General features: G+C 40.9%; 1 protein-coding gene across 1 annotated transcript in view; it reads right to left on the reverse strand.

The window, feature by feature from the left end:
• Window positions 1-2282: 2282 nt before the first annotated feature.
• Window positions 2283-22079, reverse strand: part of adamtsl5 (ADAMTS like 5) — a 32208-nt gene continuing 12411 nt past the window's right edge. The window contains exons 3-13 of the mRNA XM_083900978.1: window positions 17160-17332; window positions 16589-16649; window positions 15903-16008; window positions 15082-15209; window positions 12130-12253; window positions 8487-8573; window positions 7630-7793; window positions 6278-6488; window positions 4387-4506; window positions 3117-3188; window positions 2283-3033 (exon numbers count right to left, since the gene is read on the reverse strand). Of these exons, the coding sequence (XP_083757104.1) occupies window positions 2699-3033; window positions 3117-3188; window positions 4387-4506; window positions 6278-6488; window positions 7630-7793; window positions 8487-8573; window positions 12130-12253; window positions 15082-15209; window positions 15903-16008; window positions 16589-16649; window positions 17160-17332 (1581 nt within the window). The 3' untranslated portion in view covers window positions 2283-2698. The remainder of the gene's footprint in view (window positions 3034-3116; window positions 3189-4386; window positions 4507-6277; window positions 6489-7629; window positions 7794-8486; window positions 8574-12129; window positions 12254-15081; window positions 15210-15902; window positions 16009-16588; window positions 16650-17159; window positions 17333-22079) is intronic.

A 22079-nucleotide genomic window follows, 5' to 3' on the forward strand; every position in this document is an offset into this window, starting at 1 on the left:
ATACAACTTTATAAAAACATTTTGATGCTGCACTTACTTTTAATTGTGGCACTATTGTCTCTAAATCAGGGTTCTTAAACGCAAATGACCTAATTTCCCAAAAAGTCCAACTTTTTCTATCAAACATATTACAATAACAATATTTTTGATGATATTTCACATGGAGATTTCACACTGAGACCCCTGCACTAAATGTTATTTAGAATTTTATTTTAAATCTACACCAGATCAATGAGTTTGGTGAGCAGGTACATAATGTGTAATATAACGATTGTCAGTGAGTCAAAGTGCTAGAATCAGACCCAAAAGAAGAAATGAAGAACCTTGAACTGCAGACAGAAACTTGTTTTTCCTGTGGGGGGCAGCATTGTACCTCTCTGTGTACAGCCTGCTCCAAATCACTAAGAGAAGAAGAATCAGAAAGTTAAAACAACAATGATTCAAAGGTCATTAAAACAGTGTTCAGCTTTTATATTCAGGGAGGAAAATGCATAAAATACCAATAATACCGTCAGACGTTCTTGTGTTTGTTACAACAAAAGCACTTCTGTTCCAGGAAGTCAGGAATATAAACTGAGAGAGACTATTCAGTCGGAGCTACAACCATCAAGATGAATAGGTTTTGTTTTCTGTAAATTAAACCTCAACACCCACTTGTGACTGCAGAGGCTGTCAAAATTAGCTGCTCTTCCAAATTAACTGTTAAGTCACTTTCATCAATAGAGGGTTTTCAAATACGTCACGTTCGGGGCAGTAACCCGGATGCACGGCCATATTGGAGGTAATCGGAGGCTTCTCGGAGCTAAAAACTGATGGATAAATGTCCGAAACCACAGAAACACTCCTCAAAATGCGTCATAGATGCAAAGGCAAACAGGGAAGGACTTCGTCCCCAGGAAAGGGCACGATATTTGGAAAAGTTACGGTTTACTGGTGGTGCAGATCCAGTTGGCTCCCTCGTCTTGGATCAATGACGACCCGGAGAGTCTTCCGTCTATTGCGTATCCTGATATCGTCAATAACGTCTTCATTCAACTTAACCTTAACTGTATGATATCATGAATACCCAAATAACCAAATGACCAATTGATACAGCCAAAAACATGGCAATAATTAATCATTTCCTTTCGTTCAACGTTCGGGATCTGCTTGAATGCGCTTTGTTTACCTCCAAAATGGCGGTTTGATGACATGAAAACCCTCTATACATTACACAAATGCACAAACGACTCTTTTTTGTCTGACATTTGAGATATATATGATCCAAATACACATGAATTACCTGGAACAGACAAGCATTTAGTTAATCAGTGCCACAAAATAAAAATACTGTTTATTTCATGTAATGCATTTGCAAAGCAGACCTGATTAAACACATTATAAAAAAATAATAATACCAAACACAATGAAAGACATTACACAGGTGAAGTTAAGTGTTATGATTTCAGCTTATTCTTATACATAAATACACCGTGAAACCATATTGTTGTTAAATATCTTAAGTGAAAGCTAAAAGGAGAGTCCACTTTCAAAATGGTTATTGTACAGTTTTTTGGGGGGATTATATACTCAACAAAAATATAAACGCACAAACTTGAAATGGTGAACAAAAATAGAATGTCACGACATTTGCTCAGATTCTTGATGCATTTGTTTATGGAATGATTTGTTTTGCTCAAACCCAGTAGTCTAGTGTCACTTGGCCACTCCTATTGACTACACTCTCAGATTAGATATTCAATATGCGTGACCAGTACACAGACACTCCTTATGGTCTGGACAATAAAAGGGCACACCAAAATGTGGACTTTTTGTCACTTGTCAATATGCCACAAATCATTGTGTTCTTCCTGCCATTACTCCAGGACTTTTGTTTTGAAATTGATACCTAATGTTCACAAATTAAAGCCACTTTATTGATAAAGTTGTACTGTTATTTTTAATAACGAAGTTTTTCTTTGTGTGTTTATATTTTTGTTGAGTGTAGCTTCTGTGTTTGGCAACTCCAAATATCTACAACTGATAATTCCCAATTTTTAAAAATAAATTAAATACTATTCTGAAATTTCCTCAATAAAGAAACACTGCATTTGTATTGTATTTGTGTTTTCAGCTCTTGACAAACAATCTGACTACGTTTGAGAGACTGACGATAAATCCCAACATTTAATGGTGATATTTTATATCACACAAATATCGACTGGGCTGCTGAAAATATCGGACTTTTGGGGGAAAATCACTCAACAAAAAGAAAAACGTGTTTTGATGGTATTTACTGAAAGTAGCTGCTTTGTTTTTTACGGGTAGCTTTTCCTTTAAGGATTACAAGAATAACAAAAACAAAAAAACATATAAACAATGAAATGACTGGAAAGCTGTGGAAAATCAGCAATTACAAAAAAAAAGTCAATTTCAGTCAACATTCTTCTCTTTGGTATGTGTTTAAAGGTGGACACAAGCGTCCACCTAAAGTGCTCTATACGGTTACAAAAATGTGGTGAGGCTTTTAAATAAAGTCATTTAGTCAGTGTGGTGAGTTTGGATCGGACTGTCCATGATCCCGCTGACATCCTCTTCTCTTTCCTTCACCTTTCTCTTTCATCTTACATCTTGCTCCACAGAGTCCGTAGTATTAAAAATGTCCAGAAAATGGAGGAAAAAAAACACGTGAAGTGAATAAAGTTTCAGTATGAGCTTCTCAGGCCCTCAGCTCTGCAGGCTGTTTAGGCCCAGTGTTGCTGCACAGTCTTTCAAGCGGTCGCAGCAGTTCGTCCTCTTTGGGTCTATACGGCACCACGTAGCTCTGCTCCTCCAGCAGGATGCGGTTAAGCGTTTGCTCATAGTTAATATGACGCCGCACCATCAGTACGTACTGTCTCCCTTCCTCCAGTTTAGGACAGTCGCACACATTCGGGACCCACAAGAACTCCCGGTGCTCCAGACGGAAGCGGTTCCGGTACGTGTGGATGATCTGGACATCGTAGCGCGTCTCCTCGCCCCGGTGCAGCTTCCCGAGGACTTTGGCCCGAAACACTGACACAGAGATTTTAGCGTTGAGATGAGCATTCTGTCGCAAACTTTTTTAGAAACAGGACATGTACAAGATTTAGACTCACCAAAGTCCTTCTTACAATACTGTTTCTGGCGTTCCCTCCGACCTTTAACACGGTGACATTTCCCACAATGTCCTGAAGAACAATCAGAGGTGAAATACACTCACAAATACTATTCATGCACGAAAAGAACAGTAATTGTTATTATCACCACAGCTACTTTTCAAATGAACAGGCTTCTTTAACTGTCATGACGAACTTTAGCTGTGCCTCACACTTTGTCAACCGAGGACATTTATGGCAGGATTGAAAATTTGTGATGACTCACAAATTTAAAATGAAATGGAAAATCAATCTGAATATCATAGGGTTCTAACGGTTCTCACTCTATCTTCCCGAAACTCGGTCCTCAGAATAACTTCCCCAAACCTCGGTTGTGCTCGTCATCTTCCTCAGCTTCACGGCGCTGTGTCTCACTCACAGTGCTGTGCGAGTGAGTGAGGCAGTAGAGCAGCGAAAGACAGCGTGTGCTTTTCTTTCACCGATATCTTTTGCATTACTTCTCCAAACAACGTCAAACTTGGCACTGCACTCACTCGTGCACTTGTTTATGTTTTTGTATTCATGGATAGTTAAGAGATTAATAGAAGTGTTTATTTTGGTCTAAAGATAAGTTTTATTCTAGTAATGTTCATGTTCTTGATATTGCAATGCCAAAATCGTTTAATAAAATCCAGACATTTTTTCCGGCAGTTTTCCAAAAGGTTTTTCAGAAGTTTTTTAAAAACCGAGGTTTAAACCAAACCGTGAGTCAAAAAAAACAAAGTTGAACCGAATGTGGGTTTGGTGAACCGTTACACCCCTAGAATATCAGTACCTCCTCCTCTTATAAACTAGACTGACTGTACTGTTCATTTGCTGCTGTAGAATCCAAGAAGTCCCCTAGATACCAAGAGTTTCTGAGGTGATTGTTGGATATGGAGCTACATCAGCCAACAAGATACACCATGTACAGTATATAGGGTTAATTTGGGAACTGGAAGCTTTTAGTTTTCTCCAGGTTCTCTGGTTTCCTCCCACAGTCTAAAGCATGCAGATTTGGGGACCTGTCCAATGTGTACCCCTCCTTTCACACTATGTCAGCTGGGATTGACACCAGCATCCCCCGCGACCCTCATGTGGAGGATAATGTAGTAGAAGATGAGTGAGTGGAAGCTTTTTAGTTATTGAAACTTCTCATTTCCCACAATATCTTGGCGTGCCGATTATGAAAAAAAGGGTCAAAGAGTTTTAGCATGATGGGGGGAATGTGGAGGGGAGCTGGTGAACATACCTCCAGGTGAAGGCTGAGGCAGGAGGTTTCTGTGGCTCTCCTCCCGCTCCAGACGGGGCAGGATGGGCTGGCGGCGAGTGTGGTGGCCCGAGTGATGTGGCGGCTTCACAGGCTTCAAAACTAATTGAAAGAAAACACACGGCCTTGTCAACAATAAGTTGGGTTTTCAGAAGGATCTGCAAAAATTTTACTTAAATTATTTTTAATACGTCAAATATGATTAATGCAACAATGAATGCTTAGTGTGGATATATGCAGCCACCTTTAGAGGTCAGCATAAAACCGTCTGCATCACAAACACATGCAATAGCAAACTGCAAGGATTCCATCGTAGATATCTTTCATCCTTTCACACATTCACACATAACTGGAAATCTGTATGTATTCCTGGCAACATTAATGTGTCCAGAGAGGCTGCTCAGATTATCAAAAGAACAGCGTGGATTCTGATGGAAGGACGAAGTCATCAGGCTGCATGCAGATTTCCATGTGGATGTCAGTTTTTTACAGAGGTGAGAGATCCACCACATGTGTACACCAGACTTGTCGTACGAGACACAGAGCAGCTGTATTCCTCTGCAGCAGCAGCGAGCAAAGCAGGTCAATGTTCAGATAAACTCCTTTAAATCAAACGTGACCAGAAGCATTTGTTTGTTATTTTAACCCATCATCCACCACACAGGTGTTTTGACTTATTGAGTCTGACAGAAGAGTCATTTAGGACTGAGAGGGTGTGAACAAACTGTCTGATTGACAAGCCGTGTTACCACTACATGGTCCCAGCTCGCCTCGCCTCAGCACGGCACAGCACGGCTCTACACGGTTTGGTTGGTTTTCCATTACAATATAGTGCCTCAACGTGGGCGTGGGAGTCACCACTGCCCGGTTGCATGAAACTCCCGTGACCACACAAACTAGTGACTTGTAAAGCAGTTATGTTTTAATGTATCATTAGAATCAGTTAAAGACAAGTTCAGTACTTCCTGCATGACGGGGCACAGACTCCGTCTGACACGCTCACTGAACTGAAATAGACTGGCAGACATTGTGATGAGGGTCAATGGTCGTGATCGCAGGCTTTCAGCAGTGCTGTTGCTATACAGACTCCTCTGTTAAATGATCAGATTTAAGACATTTCCTTGCTAATTGTTGAGATTAACCCCACATTTTCAGGACTGTAAAGTGTTTTTAACCGATCTACACTTCAGAATTGTTTGCTTTGATTATTGTGCTGGACATCTTGCTCATGACTCTTCCTGTGACGGCACGCTAACCAACAGAACCTCGCCAGAGCAGATACTAAAAAAGTACCAGGTACTATCACTGATGGAAAACCAAAATGGCTGTGCTGAGGCGATGCGCAATAGTGCGAGTTGATCATGAGACAGTTAATGTGATTACCAGTCACATTCTTAACTGTCTTACATCTAATTATGACAGCCCTCTCAAACAGAAAGCATATCCACAAATATCTTTTTACATGCATCGACAACAGAAAGGTTGATATTTGTGAGACCACTCTGTATTAAAGATAACAATAAGCGCTTGCATATTGGCAAAACGCAGCATGGATTCTGATATGACCGATATGTCGCACCACCACATACTGAAGTAACATAGATAAAATCCGATCAACCAAAGGAATCTGATATGAGTCACTTCAGCCTGGGAATCTTAACGAAGCCTGTGAGCTCTGTGAACACAGTGACATTACAATAATCGCTACTAATCCTGTATTTTCACAACAAGCGAAAGAACACGTCAGTGTAAAAAGTTAACCGTGTAAAGTTAAAGTGACAACTGAACACTGACTCTCGGGAGACTTTTTTCACTTCACTATCATTACGCTGTACTTCAGGGTGATTAAATGAAACTGGAAGTTGGCTCTTACACCAGAAGGGTTTGATGGTGACTGGAGGAGGAGGACGGGTGGTGGTGGTGGTGGTGGTGGCAGTTGCAGAGGTAGGGTGATCCCAGGGTAAGTAGCTGGCAGTGTGGTGATTCTGACGCAGTGGACTCCTCCTCCCATGGTAGAGGGCGTACTGGTCTGGTGGCAGCCAGTACTCATACTCAACGCCTTGGTTTTTGTCTGTTGCCAGTACCTACACAAAGAGAGAGAACCAGTCATCGAACAGATCACCTCAAGGAGAATAGTTTGAGCAAACCTCTCCACTGGACTGGAAGAGTTTACCTTACCTTGACTGAATCTAACAATTGTTTTTTTTTTTTTTGATTCATCTTGTGACTCAAATTGTTTATTAACCATTAAACCTTTAAAAATGACACCGGTCTCTCTTCTACACAATGATTTATATCCCACCACACACGCACCATAAGCAATTTGTTATGGAAATGCATCATTTGCATGATGCATTTCCATGACGACTGACCGGAAAAAGACGCGCGTGACGTCACGTTTACGTGACGCGACACCTGAGTCCAGGCACCGTTTACCAGTTTATCCATTAGCTCCGTTAGCTCCTTTTAGCGTCGATTAGCGCGCCTACAGTCGAACTGGAGCAGTCTGTTTATTAAACGAAAAGAGCAGTGCTACAAATAACCAACATTATGAATTGATTCATAAACTTCAAAAATCGATTTAAAAAAATAATAAATATATATATATATATATATATATATAATTTTTTATATTTTTTAGTTTCTATTTTGAAAAACCACACAAAACATCAGTTTGTGTTATTTGTGTACAGTTTATTTTTGTAACTTCTGGGAGAAAAAGGCAGCTAGCCTAAGCTTTTATTTATGCAAGTTATTTTTTGTACAGTAAGTAAGTTTTTATTTGTTTTTAATGAATAAATGTTAACGTTTGTCTTAAGTTTGCCTTTGTGTGATCACATTATCACATTATCTTATACAAACGGTATTGTTTTGATGCCATAATTTGCCTTAACACACTATGCATTGTATCAATTTTTGAATCGGTTGAATTGAGAATCGATTTTGAATCGAATCGTGACCCTAAGAATCGGAATCGAATCGAATTGTGAGCCACCCAAAGATTTGCATCCCTAGTTTCTACCTCTTTCCTTTTCCCTCTTACAATGTTTTTTTGTTTTTTTCCCCTGGTAGTTTTTCCTTACCCTGGCCGAGGGTCTAAGGACAGAGGATGTTACCAACCCTTAGAAGCACCGTGAGACAAACTGTGTTTTGTAAATTGTGGGCTTTATAAATAAAATTTCCAGGGTGAAAAGACTCTGGCACAGGCTTGCTAATTTCCTTTACCATTAGGTGGAGGTCTTCCTGGGTGGGTCCCGGCACCTCAAAGCTCTCCCACGTGTCTGCTGAACGCCGGTAGAGCAGCTTGGTCCCAGCGACACTGTACTCGCCTGGAATGCTTATTTTCCAGTTACCATTGATCACAAACTGGGAGCGACCATTCTGGAGTGCTGGGTGAGGGAGGGAGGAAATGTTTGATGTTATTTAGTTTAATAGAGAGTCAACTGTTTTTGATGATCATTATCTCTCTACATCAGTGCATAAAGCTGAGGTAAATGCATGTACTGTACGTCAGGTGGCTCTTTACACCAGCTGTTTCCTCTCTGAGCAGGGAGAGGCATTTTCCATGACACATGACGCAATCAAATACCTTCACCTGCCTTGCCCCCAGCTGCCTCTTTCAAGACCACAGCATGCACCACTTTGGTGCCTGTTTATTTTAGTCATGTAAACATGGATGAGAATAGATGCCCTTGATTATTATATTGAGACCAGCTGAGTCCCTTCTGTCTCCAGGGAGAGTAAGCTGCAGCAGCAGGACATCGAGGACTCAGGTCCCTAAAGAAGGGGCCCCCAAAAGCACCACAAGGGCTCAATAAAGCCCTGTTGATTTTAGGGGTGTAATCATTTTTATACGTAATGTAGAGATGACTCAGTATTTAGTTCAATTTGTGAGAGAGTTAAGGGTTACAGGGTGAATTACTAGGTCTTGCGGTGTTGAAGAGTCACAGAGAGGAAAATACTTGACACTAATGGCTTTTTGAGGGATAAGTCTTAAAAGTAGGTAAAGTGCTATGGAAGTGCCCTTTCAACTATAGAAAGAGGGATGTTTGTGTGTGGGAGAGACACTGGCTGAATCTTACCCAGATAGTTCCTGCTGTTATCGGTGACTCTGATGTGAGTGGCTCCAGCTGGTATCATGGTTACTTCATTGTATCCAAAAGGTCCTCCTGGATAACACACACACACAGAGAGACGTTCCGTTCCAGGGTTTGGTTTGATTTTATTGAAATAAAGAGTCTGGGCTTTTTTTTTTTTAAGCCAGGGACATGACTGAAAACCTAGTATTAACATCCGTCCTCAGTGCTCTGATCTCAAATGAACAGTGCCAGTGCGAGTACTATGGCTGAATGATTTGGGTAAAATATCTACTTTATCTGAATCAATTCTATATTTACTGTCTTGTAGATTTAAAACGATAACGAGAACGCCATACTTCATGATGGCTATGCCAAGATATGAGCAACTTCACTCTAATGCAAAAATGAGAACTTAATTGTGAACTCTATTGTTCAGCCCTAATAAGCAAGTCTTTAGATATGATCACAATATCAACTTCCACAGGTGGTTTGAGGACATGTGGCCAAAGTCCTTTGTGTGCATGAATTCAAAAATGACCGAACAATATTTGTACACTTCTCAGAACCCTTAAAGGGGACATATTATACCCTATTTCTACAAGTTAACCTAGTTCCCTGGTGTCCTAATGAACATTTGGTCAAAATACCATAAGGATGAAGCACCACAGCAGTTCAGTCACCCTGCCAAACATGCCCTGCTACAGAATGAAATGTGTGATGTGAACTACTGATAGCTGAATACTCAACTCAACCTACAGTTGTTAAACACGACCAGAAGTCATGTTAAAGTTCCAGAATTAAAAAAACAAAACATCACTTTTAACTCTCTGATGTGACACTGCGACACAGTGAAACAGAAAACTCCCTCCTCTGACTGTTTCATACATTTCAACAACAAGTGAGTCAGTGCTACATGTTCTTCACAGTCCAGTGGATTGTACAGTTCAGTCACCAGATCGATCCTGCAAGCCTTTGTACCATGTACTTTATATTCAGGGTTAATCTTTGAACAGCACAATAAATCATTATCTGTCAATTTTCAGCAATTCCTAACCTATAGGTAATAAAATCCAGTTAACGATCAGATAATGATGTTTGTCAAAAGAACAGTGGCAGGGTTATAGCTTGTATCGCAATGATGTTCCAGCATTTTCGATTGTCTGTTTCGATTATAAAATCTGAATTAGTGATGTCAGCGATGACTATGATTGATGGTTTACAAGATCACTTTATGAGCACAACAAGAGACAATTTATGAATGAGCTTAAACCACAAGGATCCATTTCCTGGTGATATTTCACTTGTGAATCAAAGCAAAAATAGAGATGGGTCCATTTTTTTTGTGTCCTTGCTTTTCTACGTTCTCCAACTGTTCGGTGTGTCTTTGCTGCTCTAAGTTTCTCCTGCTGTTGTTCAGACAGCTGTTCCGAGTTCTCCTGCTCTTCTGTTTCCACTTAGCAGAACCCAGTTGACTGTTTTGTGTTTGCTGACAATTGCTCTACAGGCAGAGTGCAAATGAAGTTTTTTGGAAATTGAAACTGCTCTTCTGTGTGTCCCCAGAGATGATATCTGACGATGTCAGAGTTACACACAGGCAGCTATGAGCTTGAGGACACTGGTATTTGACCTTGTGAGTAGTCGCTGTGTGCAGCCACCATGCACGGTGTTTGCCTCCATGGGGAAACACAGCTGCAGATGGGGAGAAAACCTCCCAAGGCTACTGATACGCCCAAACAAAACAATCACTCTCAGCCTCTTTTTGTCTTGCTAAATGTGTCAGTTCTGCTCTGCCTCCACTCACAGCTATGTGAGGAAACCACTGTAATATACTGAGCCAAGTCTCAGAGGTGTTGACTGCTGTCTCTGCGTGTGTGTGACTTTCAGGAGGGTACAACACTAATTATTTTAGCCAATCTTTAAAGGATTTTTATACATTTTCTTTCCCTTTAGTGACTTAAAGTAGACATACCCTATTTCTCCAATTGAACATAGTTCCCTGGTGTCCGAATGAACATGTCTGTTACATGCTTTGGTCTAAATTCCTTAAGGATGAAGCACCACAGCAGTTCAGTCACTCTGCCAAAACAGCCCTGTTCAGAACGCTCTGTTTTGAGTGCCTGTCTCTTTAAATGCAAATGAGACACAGGAAACTGCACTGAGGCCCGGCAGCTAACAGCAGTTAGCATTTGGAAAAGCCATCATTTGTCAACTCGAACTGTCACATTGCTGTCATATAATCACCTCCTCTGAGGTGAGAGACTGTGTAGAACTCTGTGCTGCACTGTGCAGACAAGAATAGAACACTTTGCAGACTTCCGCTCTTCCAGATACTATTGCCCTCGCCTGCATACTCACGTTTTTTAGGGACAAAGCATCACGTTTTATCTCCTGTACTTAGACTGAGGAAGACCACAAAAACATAAGTGAGTCATCTTTTTTTTCACACTTTGCCGACTCATAGGGCCTCCAGAGTCCCAAATATAAGTATTAAAATGATTAAAACGTTGATTTTGCATAATATGTCTCCTTTAAAGCTGGGTGTGTAATTTATTTCTTGAACACTTTTCATTGTATTTCTTTAATCCTCTTCCTGCTTTAATCACCAAGTCTGTGTGTGGCCGTTAACCAGTTATTTCATTCAGACTAAATGTAAAGACTGCCTGGTGTACACCTTGATCTGACTTGTGTTTCCACCAAGGGGTTTGCGGGCCAGATACATAACTTACATAGCTATTTACGTAATTTGTATCAGCTATGTAAACAACGTCATACCAGCGCAGCACAGTGTGGCTTGCCAGTAAATTCCACAAACAGTAAAAAAAAATAAAAAAATAAAAACAGAGCCATAATGGAGGACATCCAGTATTCTGTTTTCTTTCTTCTAGGCATGTTGGTGTTAATCAGAAGAAAAACGACGAGCTTTGTTTGAGAGAACTCTGCAGGCTACAGTTGCACAGTACTGTATCTACCACCACACAGGTTTTGTGAGCGAAAAATTCTCTAAATCTTCAGCTAACTTTATAACCAGACCTGGTGTACACGTATTAACAGCCATAACGTACGATAAGACACAAACTAGACGCCTTTCAAGGTTTCCTCCCTAGATACCAAGGCGCCAGGCATCTGGACCGGATACACTATCTCAAGTCTTACTAACTGGACAATGTGTCAGACCTGGCACGCTGCTCGCCAGAATCTGCGATGATGAAATCTTTCAAACAACTCATCACCGACTCCATAGATTCTATCATGGGTCATCTCACCTGATAATCAAAATTCTCTAACATCTCCCTACACCTGTTTACCTCTGAGTTGTAGGTACATTTGGGGCTTGATTTTAGCCAAAGAAACTATGTGTTCTTCCTCCTCCTTCCTGAAATGGTAATGACTGTCATTTTAGAGCGTACATTAGCTGGTTTTCTTCTTGGAATGCAGCCAATTGATTTTGCAAAAATGCTGCCATGGTTAATGTTCACTTCATCAGAGAACAATAAGTACTTGACTAATGCTTAATGATTGATTGAGAACACTTGGGCGCTGGTGTTATCCCAGATCATGTTGCTCTAACCATGCATCAATTGATTCCATGTGGATATAAAGATTTTCCATGCCTAGGTGTGTGTGTGTGTGTATGTGTGTATCATACCGGTTTCCAGACCATTGTTCTGGTACACGCTCTTGTGGTGCAGACAGGTGGTGTTTTGTCCTCCGCACACCATGCAGGCGTCCTCCTGCTGCTTGGAACCCAAGATAGAGTCACAGCCTGGCTTCTGTGGGACAAACACACGACTGTTTAAGTAACAAGAGTCCACCTCGTTTAATGTCTGCTGAAGAACTGAGACTTGGCTTGAGAAGCAGCATTTTCACTTCACACGATTTCTGACGACACTCCTGGAAACTATTAACCTTTCCCTCAGATTTATCTTTGCTGTATGTCTTTCTGCCGTGGTCAAGAGAGCCCGCTTTTCTCCACTTGTAGCTAGGGCCTCACAAAGACTTTGGCGTTGCAGGGTTGTCTCTGTAAATGTAAAAATCCCAAAGTAAAGAGCACCATGGATCAGCTGGATGGTTTATTGTGTTTACAGAATCTTGTGTGTGCACAACAAGAAATTAATCCTGGTTGACAAGGTGGACATGGCCCCCAATGAGGAAGTTACATGGGTTGTGCAAAACATCATAAGACACAAGAATGCAAGAAAATCAAGCGTGAATTTTTAGTGTAAATATAGATCTGGTGCTGCTGAATCCAACAATGATGGACGCCATGCACATTTTAAAACAAATAAACGTGGTCACTGAGAACAGAAATGGGGTATGTTTTAAGTTGCATGCCGAGCAGGGAAGTGAGACACAAATGGTCACCAGAGACACAGATGAAGATGCAGGTGTAAACAGGTCTGCTTAGGAGTTGTTTGTTGGGTTCCTGAACCCAATTTGAACCGGCCACCACATTCAGACCGAAAAAACCACCATGAAACCATAAAAGTTGGTTCTTGAGGGAACCAAGTAATAGCTGGTTCTTCCCTGCGAACGGTGATCTGCCATTATTTTGCCATTTTGCAGTGTTACCGTGTTAACATCCTCCCAATTTGGTTCCTCCCACTAAATTGAAATTGGTGTGAATGCAGGCTGGTTCGCCAGAACCAGAACCGTGTCCGTCTGAAATCCCTATAGTTGGACACAATCTTAAAGGTTCCTGTTCCTTAAAGGTTCCAGCTTTTGCTGAGTTTTATTTACATTTTTAGTCTTTGCATCGTGAAATATGCGATATATAGGATTTTTTGGATTGTATCGGATTTAACATTTTGAGCTGTGCGATATCCGATCCAGTGATTTTGACCATTTTCGGACCGATACAGATACTGACCAACATTACTTGGGATTTCCCATCCCTAGTAATGTTGATAATCCCAGCAAGATTTTTTACATCTTAATTTCTTCAGTCCTTGTGTTTATGACTCTTCATTCATCTTAAGTAGTTCAGCGCATTGGCACTGTGGGCATATTAGACTGTTGATCTACATGAAAGCACAAAGTTCGGCCACAGAGAGATGCCAGATGCAGGGTTACAGTTCCTTCTTTCTATTTTACATCAGTGCTAACTGTGTGAAAACCAAAATGATCTTTGATATATTTTTTTTCTATTGGACAGAAACAACTTGGATTCCATCCCTACCTTTGATTTGCATCTCTGCTATTTTCTCACACTTATATTGATAGTCAGAATTGGATGGATAATTACATAATAATTGCTGCGCAGTTCAACCATTTGGCAACAAGGGAAACAAGCACTGCAAAATTAGCTGTCAAAGACGCACACACATATGCACACACACACACACACAAATACACACAAGCCAGCCATATGTTTTCAGGTCTGATCTCAATTTGTGACCTGCAGGCCTTCACAGCAGCTGCAGTCTGCATCTGCTTCCTGTTTCAGGGCCAGTGCAGCTCTGACCTCGGCCAGCCAAAGTCCACAGCCCATAAATCCACTTATTTACATTATCACACGCCACACGTTTCTACGGACACACACCCACACATGCACGTAGACATAATGTAAACACAGACACACATTTATCCTTTGTTAGCTGTGTTGACTGTGAGTTGTACCTTCATCAAACATATGTGTCTACTTAGTGTTACAGTAAGTGGGTTATGTATGACATTGCTCTGCATGTGGTACAGGACCCGAGGGACAAAAGTTAATTTCCCTCTGTGTGTGAGGACAAGAGCAGGGGACAGGAGAGGACAGCCTGGACCTGGAAGAAGAACACTGGACTATGTGCTGCTCAGAGCTTTAAAGGTCCCATGTTATGCAAAATCAACTTTTTAATCATTTTAATACTTGTATTTAGGACTCTGGAGGCCCTACCATTCGGCAAAGTGTGAAAAAAATGACTCACTCATGATTTTGTAGTCCTCCTCGGTCTAAGTACAGGAGATAAAACACATGTTGACTTCCGTGCTCACTGGGACGTCACAATGCACTAAATTCTGGTTAGTGTTGTCTCGCAGAGCTCCAAAAACTGCGGCCAGTACACACCTGTCTATTCCCACTTAGAGTCTGTCCAAGATAAGTTTGGAACACCAATAAAAGGGTTCCAACATGAAGCGAGTACACGGTTGAATAGCATTTATTAAATGCTGGAAAGTCTCTTTGCGCAAAAGTCAAACTTGGCTGCACACGGCGCAGATTATGTACTCCCTGCAACATTCACTTTACACCAGTGGTTCCTAGCGGAGAACATTCTCTCTCTTCTCACCCCCTTTGAGCAGTTAACTAAAGAGATGTAATTCCCTTAATTGCACCACTAAAGCGAGTAATCCTCGTCATAAAGAGCATTACTTGGATGTGGGGATAAAGTGGTGCATAGAGAAATGATCCAGGTGTTGGATACGGAGAGCCCGTTAGGAGACGGAGAGGCGCACAATAAAGGCTTGTCTGTCTGCACCAGACGAGTGGCATGCACCCTTGTTGTCTTAAAGAATTGGCATAATAATTTCTTTCTGTGTTTCGGTTTCAGGTTATCGGCCAACAATTTTCATTTCAGTGCATCTCTAATAAATACTTTACATAGCGGTTTCCACTCACCAGGCAGTGTCCGTTGACACACATCCCTCCCAGTTCATTGTCGCAGGCTGTGCCATCAAGCACACGTCCAAAGTTGTAGTAGAAGTTGTGACCCAAGGCCAGGCAGCTCAGTTCACAGGGGTTAGAGCCTGGCAGGGAAGGATCTTCAGTCAGTAGCTCATAAGATTATTGTGTGGGAAATAGTTGAGCAAACGTGGGAGTCAGATAGGGAGGTGACCCAGGAACAGAAATAGAAACGGACAGGCAGTGAAAGGAAAGGAACTGGGAGAGATTTCATGGGGGGGGGGGGGATTCATGGCACAAGTCGGAATTTAACACCCAGCAGGGATCACAGTGGACATGGGAGTCATGGCAGAGTGGAAACTCAACACAGTATCTGAGGAACAAGTGGAAAAAAACACAACAAACACACAATCTCTAACCCTGGCATTTTCAGATCTGTGAACTCCAAGAGAGCTGTGTTTGTTAAAGCTGGGTGTGGAGACAGTTTCACTTCAATGACTCACACATGACTGCAGTTGGTGTTTTATTTTGTACACACATATATAAAGTGGATTTGTATATAATGTACGTTTTTTTTATGACAACTGATCTTGACATCACCCATAAGAATCTGAACTCCTGTTTAAAGGTTTGAGGTTAGTGGTAAGGTTAGTTCTGGAATTTGTCCTTCTTTGGGATATTTGTCATTGTACTGTGCTATGATTAGTTTTCACGCAGTCCCATTCGCCTGTATTCACTGTAACCTTTGAGTTAATTTAACAGAAAATGCCTTGAGGAAAACCTTGTGGCTCCAAACAAGACTTTTTTATCTCACTGACCTCCATGAAAGGTGGTCCATCTGAAGGAGTTCCCAGCCACTAATGGTCTGTCATTGAAGGCAGCGCACTGCATCTCTCTGAAGTCCTCAGAGCCGACAGGACACTCCTGCACACACACAAACACACATATAGTACTGAATTAAGATAAACTTCTTCATGGCTACTTCAAACTGGACACCGATTCTAACACCAATTTAATTTTGAAACAACAGCTTAAACCTTAAATAAAAAAGATAAACTCTTGGGAACTTAATTATCCCGGGTGATAAGCAGACTGTGTGCAACACAAAGCCTCTATGTTTCTATGACAAAGTGCTGCAGAAAAATGGGGTCTAGGATTTGTGTCGACACATCGTACGTGCTTAAACATGCTGCATCCCTCTGACTGGCTGTCCAAACACAGCACGACGTGTCTGACCCCACAGCACGTTTCCGACATAATATTAGTCTGACTGACTGCAGCATGACTACGACTACGAGTTAAGCACAGCAAAGAGAAGACACAGACTTATTATGTGTCAGTGAAATTCCAGATCACACCCAGTCCATGCAAACCCTCAGCTGCTACACCAACACCTAATACACCTCCATGACCAACTTGTGGAGCAACCTCCAGCCATTGTTCTGCAATGTTTGCATTGAAAGTCACTTTTTCAATACAGTGTGAAACATCATGCCGAATAGACCTTGGTGTTGCAGATCTTGTATTGCCTGGGATCTCCTGAGCACGGTCCACCCACTGGGTTCCTGGAACAGAGATTTAGATTTGAATGTGGGAGCTGCTGTAAGGGCTGGTTAAATTAAAATATTTTACTCGTGTCAAATGAAACACATTTTTTTTAGTACACATTGAAACAACGTTAAGTTTATTTGATTCTTATTAATTTTAATAAATAATATTGAAGTCAGTTGTGCTTGCAGCACACCCACTATGTTACCATGTGCACAGTGTAAATGAACATACATTGATGCATAAAGTAAACATGTGGAAACATTTTAAATGCATTTATATTAGCTTCTTTTATTTTGATCACATTAGAAACATACTTAATAATATAGTATACTTGTAAAAACATTCTTAGCTAAAACAAATTGACATAAAATGTCTTTAGAGTGCATTTGAGCACGGTATGTATCAAATACTAGGATATGGAGTAAAGATGATGAAATCACTGATGCACTGAAAATTAATTATTAATTAATTAATGAAATACTGAGCTATGTTACCCTGGTTGGATACACTGTTGATGGAATTACCTGGTGAGGCAGGTGCGTGTCCGCACCGAGGCTCCGCCCCCACAACTGCGGGAGCAGACGGACCAGCCGTTCCACCCTGCCCACTCGTTCCTGAAGTGCAGCTGCCTTCGAGCGCGCGCTGGACGCACGAGCGAGGCCTCGCTGGAACGATCCCACGCAGAGACCCAAGATGACTGAAGCAAAGAGAGAGAGAGAGAGAATGAGAGAGAGAACGACAGTCTCTTTAATGTCGACATGGATGACAACAAACTTTGTACCAAGAGAGAAACGATTTGAATTGGGCAGCGAGGACACTTGTGAGACAAGATGTTACTTTAAAGCTGCACTGAGAAACTACCATTAAAAAAGCACGCTCTATCAGGCAATACTATCAGACCTGACTTGGTGAGAGTTTGTGTGTATACACCTGCAGCACAGAGGGTCAGTGCACCCTTAGAAATAAAAGTGCTCAGTAGAACCATATGAGGTTCTTTGGCTTGTCCTCATAGGAGAACCCTTTTTGCCTCCAGGTAGAACCTATTTGTAAAGGCTCCACCTGGAACCCTTTTGGAGGGTTCCACCAAGAGCCCTTTTAAAACCCTTTATTCAGGAAAGGGGTTTTAAAGGGTTCTCTGGATCAAAATGGTTCTTACTGGAACCATTAGTGTTACCAAGAACCCTTGAAAAAGGGTTATAGGTAAGAGTGTGGTGACAAGAAGCTTTTATTCCATCAAACAGCCAGATTTTTGGGCAATAAAATTCACTCTCACACAACATTTTTTAGTCATACTCCAACCTGGTTTCAGCCATCACGCTCACTCGGGTTATGGACATTTGTTTATATTTAGAGCTGAACAATTAATCGATGAATCGATTACTAAATAAATCGTCAACTATTTTGATAATCTATTCATTGGTTAGAAGCTTTTTTTCATTATTGAGAAAACATTTCTGATTGTTTCAGCTTCTTAAATGTGAATATTTTCTTCATTTCTTTGCTCCACATAACAAAGAATTCATTTTATGGATTAATTAATGGATTAATCGATGACTAAAATAATCGTTAGTTGCAGCTATATTTGTATTTAACTTATGCACTACAGCTTTAAATATAATTGCAAGCAAATTCTCTCTAAAACATCACATCTTCTCAGTGACATATTTCCTGCCACACAGACACACATTACGGTAACTGCGTGACATTATGTGACATTGCTTTTGAAAAAGAAGGAGAAATGATGGCCATTACAATGTACTTGTACATCAACAGAAATGTTACAACTACATGTTGATGAATGTTGGACACATTTCAGCCTGATCACAGTGATACGTTTTTATCTTGTTTTATTGTTTTTCTTGGACAGATTGTGGAGTCGGTGAGTCGGCTCAGTGTCAGCTGAGAGAGCCGTTATCATCATTCTGTGGTGTTCTGCAGTTTTTAAGCTGGCGGGTGGGTAAGTAGCAACTGTCAGCAGCTCACACTCACAACATGTGTGTGTGTGTGTGTGCAGAACAGAGACTGCAGTGTTGAAGGAACATCATTTGTAAAGGTTTGTTTGGGGAGAGTTGTGTTGTTTGACGCCAAACAAAGCCCCGCATTATTCATAGCAACAAATCCCACTGGCAAATCCATCTATATAGAGAGTAGGTGGTATAAAAAAGAAACCCTGAGAGCCTGGTGGATCAGGATCATCACAGCCAAACAATAAAAGTGATTAGAGAAATCTCAATAGCGCTGCTCCAACACATTCCAGAGTTTTGGCCCTGGAGGAGGAATGAAACTGGCAGCGTTCCCACCGGTGTCTCATACAGGAGTGGGAAAACACACACACTGTGTGTGTGTAAGAGAGAGAGAGAGGCTGAAGTCACAGTCATCTGGAGTGTCTCTTGTGTAAGATGAGAATAAACACTTAGGCCAGATGTGAATGAGAACATGTGCAAAACAGAACTAAATACAAATTGTCCTCCTTTCACAAAACTCCATTAATGGACAGATTAATGCAGCAGGAGTCACCTATGTGTCATCTACTTTAACGCAGGAGTAGTTCATGTAGTCATCTTCCTGTTTTATAACACAATAGAAGAACAGAAGAGTTAAAAGTCTGTGTAATAAAGTCACATGAATAGATTTGATTTTGGTGGTGAAATGGCCAAAGGTTAATTTGAAACATATGTTTGGCTAATTACCATAAAAAGACCAAATTGACAAGTTAATTGAAGTCTGGTGTTTCCTATTATACGCTCAATATATTTGAAGTGTAATGGAAACAACTTACTTCAACTACGCGATAATGGCCGCATAGAAGGCGATGTGATCACCGTGTCTGTCTGTTTGTGAGCAGCATAACTTAAAATGGAACAGGCAGATTTAAAGGTCATTTTCTGGGAATGTAGTTCACGGCCAAAGAAAGAAACAATGAGATTTTTTATTGGTGATCCGCACACAGACTGCAGGAAAACAGAGGTTAACACTTTCGACTATGATAGAGGAAGAAGAATGCTTGCGCTAGCTCAATATTTATGTCACCGCTCGGGGTGTTACAATCTGGAATGTAAATCGAATAATGATTTAAACAACGTAGTGATCTCGACCTTCAAAAGCAAAGATGAACTTGAGGATTCAACCAGGCCCTGAGTGTGACGACCCGTAGACGTGCCAGTGTTGCAATTGTAGCTAGCACGACTACACGTTACCTCCTCCCGCTAACCCAAAGTTGCTGCCAACTAATGGTAACCATGGCAACTGCTAATCTAAATCACATCGACCAAATTTGAACCCCCTCAACCTCCTCTGAAATATCCAGTGAGGAAATATTTTGTGTTACCCGCGAGTTTGCGTTGTCGACAAGAAAACCACGGTGTGTAAGTAGCAAAGCACAGGACATCTATGTTATTGTTACATTCATACTGTTAATAACTTCATTAAATTGGACAATAAGGCCTAATAAATGATCGAAATGGGAATTAAAAAATTTAATGAAACCATGACATAAAACCAATGAACGTAGACTAAACTAGAAAAGTTTAAAAATGGCAGACCCATCAGCGCTAAAAGAAAAAGATTGAGGACTGAAATGAATCGTAAACCATAAAATCAAAACTAATCCAGGATTTGGAGAATCGTGACACCCCTACTATAACATGCTGGCTACTGCACCTCTTTCTGGCATCATTAGCTTGCAAGTTAGCTATGTAGCTAAGTCTGGTATAGACGCGGTTCTGTACATGGTCCCTGTCAACTAAACTAATAAACTAAACTAAACGTGTCAACAAATGCATGTTACCGTGTCATATATTTTACGACAGTTTTAACAAACAATACTGTATACCTCCTGAAGGGGGAGCAAATCCTATGTTGTGTTTCTTTAATATCTAATTGAATTCCAAAACCTTGAAACAATGAAATATTCAACAACACAAATATTCAACAACACAACTGTTAACACCAGGCTCAGTGAGGCTGAGGCTTTCTGACTTTTGCAGAATTGTTAAGACACGCACACACACAAAACAGAGCTGAGAACAATCTGTGCTATGACTCTCCATCATGTTCCATGGCAGGGTCACCTGAGGTTGCCCTCATTAGTGTTGCCACCAGTCACATTAGCGTTGATAACAGTTGGAAATGGGGGTGAGCTGGCATTCAACATTAATTTAAATGACTTTTGACCTTTGCAAATCACCACCACCCCCACCTCCTCGTGAACAGGAAGAGGAAAAACATCATGCACACACTGTGAGAAAGAGAAGGCAAAGAGTCAGCAGGCAGATGAGTGAGTGTGAAGTTCTCATGCCTCAGATCCTGTCTGCAGCTGACAGACGTTCTACCCTAAAGGCAACAACTGAAGACAGACACAGCATCGAAAATATTACTCTATGACTCAACACAGAAATACACAATGTTCAGCTTGTCCATTATTGTACTGCGCATTCCATCATTTACAGGGAACTGTATTTTAACTTATGTAAGAATTCATTGTATTCATCTAAGGACTCCAGTGTAAAAGTAACTCAAAAGACTTAAAGGTCCCATATTATGCAACTTTTTAATCATTTTAATACTTATATTTGGGACTCTGGAGGCCCTACCAGTCGTCAAAGTGTGAAAAAAGATGACTCATGTTTTTTTGGTCCTTCTCAGTCTAAGTACAGGACTCACTGGGACGTCACAAGAAGCTAAATTCCTGGTCTCGCTGAGCTCCGCTTCGTCTGTAAAACATGCGAGAGTGCTGGCGAGAACAACGGCATTCGAAAACAGAAGTCCGCAAAAAGTTATATTCTTCTCTGCACAGTGCAGCATAGAGTTCTACACAAACTTCCAGCCTCAGAGGATTTATCTGTCCAGTGGATACATGTTATATATGACGGCAATGTGCCTGCTAGAGCCTGCAAATGATCGCTTTTCCGAATGCTAACTACTGTTAGCTCCCAGTAGCCTCTGTGGCTGATGTCATTTCCTGTTCCTTAAGTTTCGTTTTACTTCTTAACTCCAAATGTTAAAACCAAATGGAGAAATCATATTGTTGTATGACACATCCAGCTCTTTGTCTGTCATTTTGCATTTATTGATCCATTTGATCCGTTTGTCCTGTTTCTGGTCTATAACTGACCAAAATGTTGACAGCAGATGCTTTGCCTGTGCAGCTGCAGAAGATCATCCGGGATTCTGCTTAATCTGAAATCGTTTTACAAAGATACTTGACATTGTTTTCTTCAAGTGTCATTATTTCTGTTGAAAATTAAAAAAACATCTGACATATGGTCATCCTCCACTACATATCTGTGTTGGATTTTGGTCTTTCATTTTTTTAGCTTTATTTCTTCATTCAATTCTCAGATTTTGTCATGCTTTCCCTAAAAAGTGAACAGGATACTATAGAAACTGGGAAATAAAGTATTTCAATGGTCACCAACATTCCTGCCATTTTTTTTAGTTTGGGA

This window comes from Microchirus variegatus (genome assembly GCF_963457635.1).
Source record: "Microchirus variegatus genome assembly, chromosome: 14".
In the NCBI taxonomy this organism is placed as follows: Eukaryota; Metazoa; Chordata; class Actinopteri; order Pleuronectiformes; family Soleidae; genus Microchirus; species Microchirus variegatus.